The sequence below is a fragment of the Artemia franciscana genome, chromosome 12 (assembly GCF_032884065.1).
Source record: "Artemia franciscana chromosome 12, ASM3288406v1, whole genome shotgun sequence".
Lineage (NCBI taxonomy): Eukaryota > Metazoa > Arthropoda > Branchiopoda > Anostraca > Artemiidae > Artemia > Artemia franciscana.
Window position 1 is genome coordinate 32,556,231 of NC_088874.1, and position 15,372 is coordinate 32,571,602.

Sequence of the window (15,372 nt, forward strand, 5' to 3'; positions counted from 1 at the left end):
CCCAATCCTGTTTTATTGCCTTGGTTTTGTGTTTTCAGTAAAACGCTATTTTTTTCAGAATGCAACAAATATAGGTAATTATCTCGATCTAATTAAGATGAGCTACAAATCAGTAATTTCGTTCGTTCTAAGTTTCTACTTCGCTCTTTACTTTCATAAGGAAAGCTTTGTTTTTAAATTTATTTATGGTTGACAAAAGGCCAACACTTGTATCAATTGAAAAAGAACTAGGCATAAAAAAGTGCTGCCTCTCATCTGTCGCACCCTTAATAGGACGGACCGTCTATTGCTTGTCCTTTCGAAAACTTCTGGGGAAACCATAGAAATACCAACCCTAAAAAGAACAATTCTCGCTAAATAAAATGCCTGAGGTTTACCTAAAATATGCTCAAATGTTTGCTCTCGTGCAGCATTCCTCCGGGACGAGTAACTCGGACTCTTATTTTTTCTCCACATCCTTGGCAGGTCCATATAAGTGCAATCAAATTCCTGGCATAAGATGCTGCACCCATAAAAGTGCAAATGTGCAAAAAGCACCCCTTTTTTGATCAAACATGTGGTGAAGATACAGTTTTCCTAAAATATCGCACCGATTTACACACAAATACCTCGATTCAAGTCCTTAAAATGATGCAGACCGATACTGACTCGATATAATGAAATAATAACACTGTTTTGTAACCGCTCTCATTAGGGGCACCAATACATGGAAGTAGAGGGGGGAAAAGAATATATTGGATAAAATGCATTCTTCAAAATTTAATGGGGGGATTTGTCAATGTAGGTACCAAAAAAGACATTTCAAAATATAATGCTCTATTTCCCCCCCCCCCCTCCCCCTAACTGACACCCCTGATCCGTCCTACGAACGTAGTCGTCGTTATTTGCCATGGTAGGGTTATGTACACTATTCTGAAAGTATCACTGATCTTCCATTAGGGTTGTTGAAATATACATGGATAAAAGTATGTCTAGTTTATCCAAGCTTTTAATTTTCTTCCCTTCCACAGTTGATGGTTTGAAATAAATTAATGGTTGAAGGCGACACTTTATCAGATCCTACCATCAAATTTTGAAAATGTTAAGTAGGCATACGAGGATTTTCTAATTGGTATGCCTATGGCATTAAAGTCTATCGCTTTTATCTAACCTTCACTAGAGGTGGTTGTTCACGTTGCTTGTTTTTGTGACAGCCTCCTCCTGACAATGGTTAATGTGGGCGCATTTCAGATACTTAAATATGATTACACATCATATTTTTGGTGTCTAAGAAAAATCCAATTTGTTGACGAATTTATTTCAAAAGGTTTGGCTGTTTGAAATTTCCTTGTGGTTCACGTTTGTTTCAATTTTTCTGTTTTATTGTGTGTTGGGGGAGGGGTAGGAGGACAAATTCATAAAAACAATGAACAAATTTCAAATGAATCATAAACATAATTTGAAAAAAGTAGACATGAAATTTCATAGGGGCTGCCTCATTGGTCCTTTACTCAACGGTATGTGCGTCATATTGAATATTTGATATAAATATTGTTACAGTTTTAGTACTCCATAAGAATCCTTTAAAGTAAAAAGAAAAATGATAAAAAAAAAAGCACATAAGATTACTTTGTGTGCACTAGAAACAATACTGGACGTTAGAATACAGGTTGTTAATTTCTTATATTTTAGACAAATATTTGCGTAAGCTCTAAATAAATCCAAAAAATTTTTTTTCAAGATCTATTTAATAGGAATTAAAAATTATTAGTGGCACCGGCACTTCAGTGTTTTCAAGTAAAATTTTAAGTTAGAAAACAAGCTTAATTTTAATATATTAAAATTTATATTGAAAATCCAAGCTGCTTTGTAGAGATAGTCGAGATGACTTTTGTTTAAAGAATATAGGTTACTTTGGCCCCCTTTATGTCAAAGCGGGTTTTTTATCTGGTCCAGTGAAAAAAAAAGCTAAAAGGGGGTGGGGTGAAAATTTGGGGGGATGGAAAATTCATAAGAGAGGAAACACGTTTGTCTTGTGTTTCATTTAATTAACTGAATTCAATCAAGTTAATTAGATTAACTCATTCAAGTTAATTAAACTATTTGAATTAATTAAATTGCATTGACTTAATTTAATTAAAATAAACTAACGATGATAATTTGAAAGAAAAGATATTTTTTCCTTGTTCTGTAATAATATGACTATAATAGTTATTTTATTTTAGAGTGTGATCATGTTAGTATTCAGAGAGGAGAAAAGTTCTGAAGACGAATTAAAAGCCTGGGCTTTCTGGCACGGAAGACAACATTCCATTAAACAGCGAATACTAGACGCAGGTAGGGAAACTAGTAAGTTATTATTTATTTATATTTTTGAAAGTTAATTAGACGTAGGCATGTAAAATACTAAGTTATTATTTAGTTATGTTTTTGAAAGTAAACTAGACGCAGGTGGGGAAACTAATTAGTCATATTTTTGAAAGTAAACTAGACATAATTACGGAAAATAGAAAGTTGTAATTTAGTTATGTTTTTCAAAGTAAACTAGGCTCTGGTATAGAAACTAGTAAGTTATTACTTAGCTATATTTTTGAAAGTAAACTAGACGCAGGTAGGGAAACTAATAAGTTGTTATTTAGTTACATATTTGAAAGTAAACTAGACGCAGGTAGGGAAACTAGTAACTTTTTATTTAGTCATATTTTTGAAAGTGAACTCACCTTTTTAAGTTTATGCTTCGTTCCTCAAAAAAATACATCCTAAATGCCGAATGGCTTGTGAAAGCACCCGAAGAGAATAATGGTCCCAAGTGGCGTGGAATTGATCGAGACTGGAGGGATAGAATTCTTACAAAAGAATAGACATAGGCTACACTGATAATTATTATTTAATATTTTATTTTGTTATCTCTCTAAATTCCATTGTATTAAGTTTGTATTTGACTGCTTGCAGTATTTTATTGTATTACCTATATTTTATGTTCTAGTTTTGATTCCTCATACCTTTTTCAGTATTATCCTATCTCCTTATCTGTCTTTTGCTGCTACTTCTGTCTTTCCAATTTTAAAAAACTTTACGAATTTTTCTGGATTTTTGAGTTGTTTTCTGAGTTTTTTTAATACAGGGAGTTTCGTTGTTTTCACTAAAATAATTTTCTACTTCGGAACGTAGTTCTTTAAACTCATCGCATATATCTTACCATTAGATATGCTTGAATTTAATTAGTGAAGAAGAAATAAATCTTTTCTAGAAATAGGTTTGCTGAAAAGCCGAAATGCCTGGTTTCAGTTTAATTATCACGCAGTATGTATGTACGTATATAAAAATTTTATTGCCCATTATAATGCACACACGCACATAGTTGATGAAGTAGGGGAAAAAAAGAAGAAACAGAAAAAGACAATAAGCCTATTGACAAAAAGACAATTTATCCTATTCAAATTTTTTTTCTGTTGTCACTTTTTTTCTTTTTTTTACTTTTTTTATTTCATTATTATTTGTTACATTGGTTCTTGCAAGGGTCGTCAACCACAAAATTTTGTGGAAAAAATACGTCGGAGGAAGCCAGCTGTGAAGTTGGTGCCTTGGCTAACTTGACTTCTGAAGGTCAATTAACTTGACTGGTCGATTTTGTATCAACATATCTAAATATATGGGGCTGAAATAGCAGTGGGCCTACGGAAAATGATCTATGGGTACCTAGTACCCACTGACAGAGGGACGGTTCGGTTTGGTCGGATTAGGTTATGTCCCATTTACAATGAAATTTATTAATACCGCGATTTAGCTTCCCCTAATCTGAGCTAATCAGATTTTTAGTCGATATTTCTGATTGGACTGGAAAATTAAACGAACATTTCTTATTGGCTTAAATTAGCGCTAGCTCAATCTATGATGTATTAGTAAAAATCTCTCTGTAAATTGGGCAGTAGATAAAGTTCTATGAAAGCTGTCTCTATTAGAAAGTGTTTATTCTCTGTATCTATGTGTCCAAAATCTTAATTGTACTTTTTAAGGATTAAATTGGTATCAATTTCGACCTTTTTTTTTTTTTTTTAAGTCTCTATTTGACACGTATGCCTTTAGAATTTGCTGGGTTTAAAACGTGTGGACTTGTATTTTATTCTTTTTTATTATTTTATTTTGTATTATTTTTTGTTTATTTTTATTTATTTTTTTATTTATTGACAAAATGAAAAAAAAAAATATCCCCCTAGATTTGAGAAATGTATTTTTCCTCATCCGTTGTTTTGTCGTTTATTGGTTGAATCCAGCCTTATGTTCGGCTATAGCATTTATTTTTGTTGTTATAATTTATTTTTAACAAAAATACATGATTTGAATAGGGGCGAATCTAGAGCAAAATCTTGGAGGCTGCCCAATGTGACAAGGGGGCCAATAATTGACTAAATTGACAAGTTTATTTTTTTTTTTAAAAAAAGAGCGAAAAAAAAACAAAAAAAAATAAGAGTGAGGGCGTCAGAAAAAAAATTAGGGGGGGCTCCTGGATCTGCCAGTGGGTATGAATAGATGAATAAAGTTGTGTGTCTAATGAATTCTTTTTTTTTCTCGTTTTGTCTTTTTATCTAATGCTCTCTCTCTCTCTCTCTCTCTCTCTCTCTCTCTCTCTCTCTCTCTCTCTCTCTCTCTCTCTCTCTTTCTCTCTTGCTCTAATCTTTAATCTCTTTTTATCTGGATTGACATATATGCTTTGATTTTGATTTTTAGATACAAAAAATAGTGCAGGTTTGGTTGGTCACATTGAGGAGGTTTCACACAACGCTATAGCTGTGTACTGGAACCCACTCGAAAGTGCTGGAAAGGTAAAGAATTAAATGCTATATTTAATGCTTTATGTTCCCCCTTGTCCTTTCTGTGTCCCCCTATATGTACACCTTTTCCCTGTGTGTAAATATATCTGAGAATAAAAAGGCGAACAACAGCGTAATGCCGAAATTTGGAAAAAATGTGCATCATTCGTCTGATCAGGGACGGTTCTGGCCTCTCTAGCGCTCGGGACCAAAATCTTGAATATAGGTCTTTCCCCTTGTCTCCCACAAAGTTTTCAGGTGAAATTTTAACAATTTTTTCTGTTATTAACAAAATTACTTTCAATTTAATTATTAATTATTTTAATTATTTTTTAATCTTTTATTTATTGTCGTTTTATTAATCAATTAATAACTTGTTAATTATTTTCATTATTAACTGCTTCATTTCCTCTATTTTATGAAAAATAAAGTTTCAAAAAAAAAAAAAAAAAATGGTTATAACTGTTACATTATTTATTTTTGAAATATCGCGCCCCTAAAATTTCTGCACCCGGGGCAAGTGCCCCCTCGCCTCAAAACGCCTCTGCCTCCGATATATCTTTAGTGATCAGGCATGTATGCTCTCAGGATTACAAATATCTGATAAATTTTATGAGTTTTCACTTGGTACTATAGCAAAATCCTAGAACCCACTCAAAAATGCTGGAAATATAAAGCTTTAGGAAAAGATACCCCTCCCAAGTTCAGTATTCTATAATGGAGGTCAAACTAATCTATACAGAAGGCAAATCGTCCCTGAATGGACTGCGAGGTCATAGGAACGAATTTCAAGGAAACTGGAACTTTGGGGACTTGGTAGGGGGGACTAGATAAGACTGGAATGGGAAGGGGTGAAGAGTGAAGCTCTGAATGGAAGAGGTTCTTTCGAAGTTGTGGTGGTTCCTCAAGGGGTTTTCGGTGGTGGTAGTACCAGCAGTATGTTTAATATTCGGCTTTATTCCTTTAGGAAATGGAACAATGAACTGATTAGTTTTGATTTTTGGATTAATTAATTAGGAAGTGGACTGATTAATTTTAGCCGCAGGCTCTGTAATTTATATTATTTATTAATTTGAATCTGTTATCATTACCGTCATTATTTCAACTATGAAGGAGCTGTTTGTATCCAAAGTTTCAATTAAACATAATAAAGGTGTACATCCTTTAGCCTATTTGAAGCAATTTTCTTTATTATGAGAAAGTTACTCAATAAGAACGCAACAACTTCCTTTGACGGGTGGTGGTAGGAGGAGATGATTAAGGGCTTAATGACGGCTCTTTTGACCAATTCTGCAGTGTGACGCCAGGAATGTTTGATGTGTAGGGTTTCGAAATAGCTGAAATCCGCGTAACATATGGTATTCGCTATTTTATCCTTTTCGATTGTTAGATTTATTCTTTTTCTTCCTTAATTGCAATGAATGGTCTTTTTAAATTGCTTCCGACTCTATATAACATGTCATTATTATTATCAAAGACGTTGAATAATGTATGTGTAATGACTCAGTTTTGTTTAACCTGTATCTTAGCCATAAAACCAAGAAAACGCTTTATAAACATTCGCTGTAGTCTTAAAAAACTGGCTTTTATTATGATTTACCCTTTGGTAGGGCGGGGTTCCTGTTTTATACTCCCTATGCGGCGGTTAATAAGGACAAACCAAAGGTGACTGTCGTGAATACTCTTCATACACACCGATTCATTGAAGCAATATTATAATTGCAAATTATTTTTTAATGAACTATGTAAATCTTTCTTATTTGTTTTATGACCGTTTCGAGAAATATTAAATGAAAAAATTCTTTAAAATAAATATTCCAAATAGGTACTAATCTCAAGTGGACTTAATTTAAAATTTCATGGACTCGCCCCCCCCCCTCTTTTTGGCTGTATACCTGATTCTTTTGATTTGCCCTGGATTAAGTGGAAGCCTACGTCAGCATTAAGTTTCTTTAGAGAGTGGGGGGAGGGTATTCTCTTTTTCAGAAAAGTGTCATGTCATTCTGTCAAAAACGATCGGCGTGTCTCTCACTTCTGTTCAATGATTTAGACAAAGGAAAAGATTCCTTTTCTTTAACTGTATCCACTCATCATTCTTGCAGAGGTATATGTATACTTCACAAGGGTAGGGGAGGCTTCACAGGGGGTTCGGGCAAAAATTTTTTAATAATTCTAGCTCACACCACCTGACTTCTTACGTCAGGCTTGATATTCCGACGATGTGGTGTAACTTTTAAAAATACTCATATTTTATCACTTAAATCCTCGGATAATTCTGTTCCCTCAAAACTTAAAAAACTTAGTTACGTTCTTTCAAAAAGTTATGAATACTTAGATACGTCCTTTTGGTTTGGGTCTGAGGATCTATTTGTTGACTGCTAAAAAAAATTTTCTTTTGACATTTTATCTTTAAGGGTTGGGGGATAAACACTGGGTCTGTCTGTGCCTCTTACGTGTCCGTGGCCGCATAGGCTCTTCTCCATTGGATAGTGGTGTCATCTTTGTATTTGAGCAATAGGCGGACAATTGTCTATATCCCCTACAAGTATTATGTGATAGCTCTTGATTTACAAATAGCATCTGACAGATGTAATCATTTATAGGTAACGTTAATCTACGATATTTATGATCGTCTAAAATCCTGCCTTAATTCAGTTACACGGATCATAAGGGTTATAAACTTTAGAAAGCGTGTACACAAACTGCAGAGAGCGGTTTCGCCTTATCTCAGTTCATCTGTAAGAAGGTACAGACCACGTCTTCCTATCCTTCTCTAGTCCACTTTCTAGTAAATATAAAAAGGATAGAAGAGATCATGCCTCCCCCTTCTTCTGAACCAATTCCATTCTTAGCTCGTAAACTGTACTTCAGTTTAAGAAGTAAAATATGGTTTTTTGCGCTAATCACCTTATTTAATTTATATAAATATTTAATAATTATATTGAATGATATTTAATAAATAAATATTTAATAATTATATAATTTACATAAATATTTATATTTAATATTTAATCACCTTATTCACCGTGTTATTGCACGAAAATGGAGGACCTTTATTGCTGTTACCCGACAGTCAAGACTAGCGACTATATCAATCAAGACGGGATTTAAGGTCTGCCCAACGGGAATTAAAGTACATGAAATATAGAATAGGAAGGATTGTCTCTGCATTGAGAAGATTAGTGATGAATCAAATAAAAGTTAGGTTTCTTATTTAAATCTATGAGTATTGCATTTTTATACCCGCTGTTGCGCATCAATCCATCTATCATTCAATTTAATAGCTGAATCACCAATCTGTCACTGTTGAATGTCATGCAATAATGTAATCGATCTTTTTCTGCTCTTACACTTCTTTCAGTTGTATTCCACGGTTTGCAAATATACAGTTGTGATTTTGTGACGGACGTTTATCATCATTGGAGGATCAGGGTCGTACCCAAGATCTTCTTTGGGGGAGGGGACTTCTAAAGAATATCTTCTTTAGAATTAATTGTCGGGGGGGGGGGGTCTTCAAACCGGTAACTCCTCCTTCTGAATACTGTCATGGAGTGGGTCTTATATCCTTACAGGTAAAGCTGACATGTGTTTGTTTGTCATCATAAAGGGAGGTTGGAGAACAAGGGTCGTACCCTAGAACCCTTTTTTTTGGGGGGGACTTCTAAAGAATACCCTATTCACGCATGTATCCTCTTTAAAAAGTCTTTTGTAAACAATTTACCGGTTAGAGAAATTATCGGTGGGTAGGGGTATTCAAACATGATAACTCCCCCTTCTAGATACTGTCCTGGAGAGGGCCTTTTATCGTCACAAGTAAAGCTAACAGGTGTTTGTCATCTTAAAGGGTGGTTGGATGACCAGGGCCGTAGGAAGAGTTTTTCGTGGGGGAGAGGTTGGTTCTATAGGATGTCCTCCCTCTATGCGTATATCCTTAGAAAATATTTTTTTAGATAATTTACCAGTAGGGGAAATTATTGGAGGGGGATATGGGTCTTCAAACATGGCGACTCCCCCTCCTGGATACTGTCCTGGACAGGATCTTTTATCGTCGCAAGTTAAGCTCCATGCAGACTATTTTTTGAATATTCCATTGAAACCATGAAGTATTTATCCCCCCCCCCTAGCAAAATGAGGGATGGAGCATATTGCTGTTGGTGCTCTAGCAAATACCACTGAGAAAGACTTTAAAATACGAAGTCTATATCCCCATCGTAAATCCCTGGCTGCATTTGCAGATGCATATCAATCAAAATATAGAGAGGGGAAAAATATAGATATAACAGTAATAATAATAATATTCATTACTCACAAACATACAAAAGTATAAACAGTTAAGTACAGAGAAAAAAATTAATAAACAAAGCAAAACAAAAATAAATGTAACTCAACAATAGCAAGCACATCAAAGCTAATATAGCAAAGAAAAACAGTATAATAAAATAGACTAACAGATAAGTAGACCAGACGAAGTAAAGCTGCATTGATAACTATAAATATTTACAAACACAGTATAGACCGCCGCTCATGTTTCGCATTCATCATTATCATCATTTATTTTTAACCCACAAAGATAACACTATGGAGTTTTAACAAACGACCAAAAAACTAAACACTTATCCTACATAATACATAAATAACAAGAGAAAATGTAACTAAACTAGAAAGATAACTTATATGAAGAAGAATATTGTGGATATAATGTATAATTATTGCAGTGACAGAGGTCTTTCGGTAGTTGCTGAAGGGCCCCAAGGATATTTGACTCCCTTTCATGATGATAATGAACCAAGTCACCCGTTTGTGTCATTTTTTCTGCTTTTACCAGAAACATATCTTCGATTACTTATCATAACAAGTTGGTTATGTAATTGTTTACATGCCTTAATACAGTTATAATATGAAGTAGTATGGGTTCTCATGCTTGCTTAGTTTAAATCCAAATAAGAGCTACGACTCTTGTCGTAATTTCAAGAAATCAGAGTAAAGGCGTTGTTTTAATGCTGGATACTTTGTGATCCGTCTCTTCTTTCTTATTGGGTGGAAATTTGAAACGTGTTTTTTTTTTTTTTTTTTTTTTTAACTAAATATGTTTTTATTCAATAAGCTGGGTTATAAATTCATAATCTCCGTTCCAGTCAGTGTTGCGAGATGCCTAAGATAAGCAAGTATATCCATAAAATCGAAAATGAACAAAGGGTAGCCTACTATTTTGAGTGAAAATGCCAATTTGTCACTAATGAATTTTAGTCACATAAGGAGCTTAAATTTCAACAGTCAGACTTTCTGGAATTGAAATGTACAAAAGTGTTGGTTGTGTGTCCACGGCTCCTCCTGTTTATAACTATGACAGCATTGGCGCAATTCATCGAAGTCTTGGGAGAGGGTGAAGTTTGAGCCATGTGGGCTTCAGTGGCAGTTCTGACCTATTGTGCCAGGAAAAAAAATCTTCATTAGCCCCCCCCCCCCCTCCCTGTCTGCCAAAAATTTCTATGCCAAATTTTACATTTTTTTTGGTTTATTTATATTTGACTTTTCTTACTTTATATGGGAAAAGATGTAGGGAAAATGAAAATATTCGAAATTCTGTGCTCCTAAAAATCTCAGGTTTGTACTAAAACCCAAAATATCAAAATTTCCATACACTTCGCCTATTTTTGCGTCCCCTCCCCCGATACATTTATACCAACATTATACTTGCTGCGTGGGGCGGGTTTTATTGGTTTTTCTTTTTTTTTACCATTTCGTAATTGAATTTGAAATTGAGATAGAATATCTCGAGTTTTAAAGGAAGTTACCATTTAGCGATAAAAGGCGAGAATTGATAATTAAACCTTTAAAGTTAGTTGTCTCGTGAAATGTACCCATAAAAGTTGATGTAAGCCCTTTACGATGGTAATAAGGTTGAAGCAAAAAAGTGAATGTGTGGTATTTTACCACAGGGATAATCAAGACTTGAAACTTGTTTGTAATTGGATCTTGAAAAACTTTATGACAGTGAAGATATTTAATTTTTACGATCGCTAATCCGATAGTTTGAAGATAAAGGATTTTTCTCGTATTACATGCGCAAATCTCTTGCAATGTCCTTGAATGAATATTAAAACGGGACTTAACTTATTGATTTATTCTACTAAGTCGTGGGTTTGCTACAAACCGCCATATATTATATATATATATATATATATATATATATATATATATATATATATATATATATATATATATATATATATATATATATATATATATATATATATATATATATATATATATATATATATCATGGTTACAGTGGTAGCTGCCACCTAGTAAAAGAAGAACCACGGCCCATGGTAACAAAAAAAAAAACGCATTCTTCGAAAACAAATTCTGCGAATATAATATTAAATAAGTATTAAATAAATAAATTAAATAAGATTCTGATTTAATTAAAATTTTAATTAAATAAGTTAAAATTAAATTAAATAAATTAAATAAGATTCTGAATTAAAATAAGACTCTGAACAAAAGATCAATATGAGGACTTATTCACTGAGATTATACTCACTTAGAGTCTATATATTTCTAGAAAATAGACAGTCTAATGCAAAATAGTTTGATTAACTAAGAAAATTAGTAAAACAAACAAAAGATGTTAAATACATTTCTAATAACGAAGTGAAAAAAATTTCCAGTATACGTGCGTTGTCTGTCTGTATTTTTATTTTTTCATTTTTTTTTTATATCATTTTTAGGTTAATATTGCTGTTCAGTGTTTAAGTACAGACTTCAGCAGTCAAAAAGGAGTGAAGGTAATTATGCTATTTCTATATTTTTCAGTGATGCTGTCCGTTAACGTTGCTTTCTTTTTAAGAGGGGGATGAGCAAATCCTTTATTTTTTGGCAAAATATTTCGTTGTTAAATTCTGTTTAATTAGTTTATAAAACGAATAAAGTTTATTTATTAAACTTTTCATTATGACTATTCAATATATCAAATGTAAAGAACTTATATTGTTTCTTTTGGTTCAAGTTGCTTTGGCTGTGTCAATTCACGAAGATGTGAAGGGGGGGTGAGCATGTTTCACAAGTTTAGAGGGATAATAATTTTGTTTCTTTTTCGATTTTTTTTTCAATGAAATTACCAAAAAAAGTATGCTTTGGAATGACAGTACCAAAAAAGTGTTTTTTCTAAATCTAAGGGGTTGACAAAATCTAGGGGGCGGATGCCCCTTCCCTTCTCCCAATTGGTACTGCAAAATGTGGGGGTCTACCGCGTCAGCGAAGCATGTATTGGTTTCATTATTACGCATATTCAATTATCGAAAGCCACTGGTCATTTCAAGATATATATATATATATATATATATATATATATATATATATATATATATATATATATATATATATATATATATATATATATATATATATATATATATATATATATATATATTATAATTCATTCAAATATGTTTGTTTTCAAGATTTAGAAAATTCAAGGTGCAAGAATAGGTTTTTAAATTAATGGTAAGAAAAAAAAAGTTGCTAAGACTGGCAATAAGTGAAGCTGTATGCCAGGAGAAGATTGGTGGAACAGCTTCACTTGCCTTGGTAGTGTTATTAGTAAAGGCTCTGGATGCAGTGATGATGTTAGCCTAGGCCTAGGGTGTTTTTTCACTGTTGAAAAAGTTGGAAGAATAGGAATGTTTCTGCGTGGACGCGAAAGACGGAACAGGATTTATTACATGTTTTCCAGATAAATTTTTATGCGGATTGTTTGGGTATTTTTTCTAGCTGACCGGATTTCAAACCTTAAGGTGTACGAACCAATTTAGTTCAATCCGTTTTCTAGGGATATAATAAGAGAAAGATTGAGATGGCTACAACACGTACAGCGGATGAAGGATGACAGATTACCAAAGATCGTTCTTGTTAGCCAACCATTTAGGGCCAAGCGAAAAGAGGTCGTCCCGAATGGGGTGGGGAGAGGTCGTAAGGAAAGTTTGAGCTTCCGGGAAAGGTTTAAAGATGAAGCTTCCGAATAGGTTGGGAGAGATGAGGAGCGTGCAAAGCTGTGTTGGTCTAAGGCGGCTTGGTGATGCAATGAGTTATTAGTAGTAGTGTGGTAATATGTTCTTCAGATTCCGCAAGCGAAACATTAACATGGTAGAGAAAATAATAGTGTCGCTGAGTGGGTGTGCCTGTCAGCCACTGTTGCTTAGCCACTTACCTACTTAACCTAAAAAGCCACTACAACCACTTTGCAGGCCTAAAAACAAACAGTTTTTTAGTCACAACATTTTTTTTTTTACACGTGAATTCTGTTTATCTGTGACATTGCCATATTTAAAAGTGGTATGTATTTTATTTTTACCAGTGAATTTTTACCAGTTCATAAATAGAAAGCTTTATTTTTTGTTCTTTTTATATTTATTATCATTATTTGTATTAATATTATTATTTTTTACTGTTATTAGGTTGTGGCGGCCCTCAAGAAGTGAAGTTAGGTTAATCCTAATGAAATATACCAAAATATGACTTAGAAACAAATTTGGGCTATATATTTGCACATTAGAGGGGTGGGGCTAAAATATAGCGGGTCTGCACACTGTCATGATACTTTACCCCCACCCTTCATAATGTACAAATATATAACCCAAATTATATATTTCCTATCTATTCTGTCACTTGTCTTTGTGTTGTCTCACGCTAAACTATAAGAAACTTGCGAAAGAAATTGAATGTCAGCGCTATAACAGATCACAACCATTTATTATTATATATTTTGGATGTATATTTAAAAATGAGAGCCATTAACGTATTTTTACCAGGTCATAAACAGGAAGCTTTTAATTACCATTTGTATTATATTCATTTATTATTATTATTTATCAATTATAATATTAGTTATATTTACTATTTTATGGTCGGAGGAACAGCTTTTTCAGAATATATATTTAGGAGACGTTGTAGTGAAATCCCATATCGAAATCTAAGTCATTTTGACCTAAAGGATGTATTTGATATTCTTACATTTTATGTATAATTGCCATAATAGTTCGCTAAACTGTTCACACTCTGACCCTCCTGAACTACACTTTCGCGCTGATCCCCCCCCCCCCTCTATGATGGTAGCTAAGCCCTGCTAATCTTCCGTCTGAAGGCAGCTTGCCAAAAAAAAGTAGTTTTCTCAGAAATATGAAAAATGTCTGATATGACCTTTGAGCGTGATAGCAACAATGCATCAATATCCCCATTATAAGCAAAGTTTGAGGTTGCAATGAATTGACTGTTGCTGATCTACTTTGCTCTGTTGACCCTCCCTTTGAAGGCAGGTTTGTAAATATTATTTGGCTATTATATTAGAAGTATAAAAATGTCTGATACGACATTTTGGCATGACAGTGATGGTATGCTTGTCATGATTGTCTTTGTTCAATATTTAAGTTATTTCAAATCAGGGACAGTTGAAGATAATGTCAATTTTTATTTCACACATGTTTTCAATTCTACGCGCTAGAAATTGAGATATCCTATCCGATTAGGTATTCTTAGAGGTAGAAGATACGCCTTGAGAATTCCTGATTAGGCTGAACTGTTATCGAGATCTTAATTAATTAATCTAACAGTTTCTTTAAGCTTTGAGTGTTTTACATGACATTTGACGTCACCTGTATTATCCAAGTCGTGGTTCTTATGTAAGAAAACAGAAAAAGTAGGAAGGGCCGTATCAAGGGGGGGGGGTGGTCCGAAAAAAATTCTGACTAGTAAAAACATAGCAAAAATGTATTTATAAACAAATTTTTGATATCTTTCTATGTAATCTTCTCCCGGAAAAATACCCCGCAAACAAAATCATTGATGCGTCCTTGACAGTAGGGGATTTTCTCAACTTCAGGAGACAGGGAAACTTTTCTCTTGTGAAGGAGGAGAGGTTTCAAACTTCATCATCACCAAAGCTTGCTCATCACCAAAACTTTTCTGAATGCAGCTTTGAGTTTGTATGAACTGCTCATGATTAACGCAGAAGCTGCAGTTATTTTATTCTGCCTGTGTAAACCAGGCCCCGTAGATATGACTTTAGAAGGAAGGGTGAAGGAGACAGATTTTTGATCCCTTTCTATATAATCTCCTCCCGAAAAAATACCCCACAAACAAAATCATTGATGCGTCCTTGACAGTAGGGGATTTTCTTGACTTTAGAAGACGGCGAAAAAGCTGCAGATATTTGGGTAGCTGTTTGGATATCGGGTAGGTATTTGGGTAGAATATTTTTGTGACTTTTGATTACAAATTTATTACCATATAAAAGGTTTGCATACAAAAGACAATTTTTTTTTTTGTGAGATGATTATAATCTTCTAAATTAGCTGTAAATCTTAGCAATAGCCAAACAATTCAGAAGTTGTTTTGGGGCTTCACATATTGGCATAGTTTGTAACTGTTAGACTATTTAACGGGTATATTAGTTTTTAATTATCGAAGTCAAGCCTTAAAAGAATTATTTTTCACTTGTAAGACTCGATATGGTATAATATATGCATGTAACATGTCGTATCGTATGCAACATATATGGTAACATATGCAGGAACGGATGCAG

General features: G+C 33.6%; 1 protein-coding gene across 7 annotated transcripts in view; it reads left to right on the forward strand.

Annotated features, from left to right (window-relative positions):
• LOC136034005 (protein grainyhead-like) overlaps positions 1-15,372 on the forward strand; it is a 213,170-nt gene that overhangs the window by 162,963 nt on the left and 34,835 nt on the right. For 4 of the 7 annotated variants that reach the window (XM_065715042.1, XM_065715043.1, XM_065715047.1 and 1 more), the window contains 3 exons: positions 2,205-2,316; positions 4,708-4,802; positions 11,525-11,581. In XM_065715042.1, coding sequence (XP_065571114.1) covers positions 2,205-2,316; positions 4,708-4,802; positions 11,525-11,581 — 264 coding nt within the window. Of the gene's footprint in view, positions 1-2,204; positions 2,329-4,707; positions 4,803-11,524; positions 11,582-15,372 lie in introns of all 7 variants that reach the window. The other 3 variants (XM_065715041.1, XM_065715044.1, XM_065715045.1) reach the window with 1 other exon arrangement.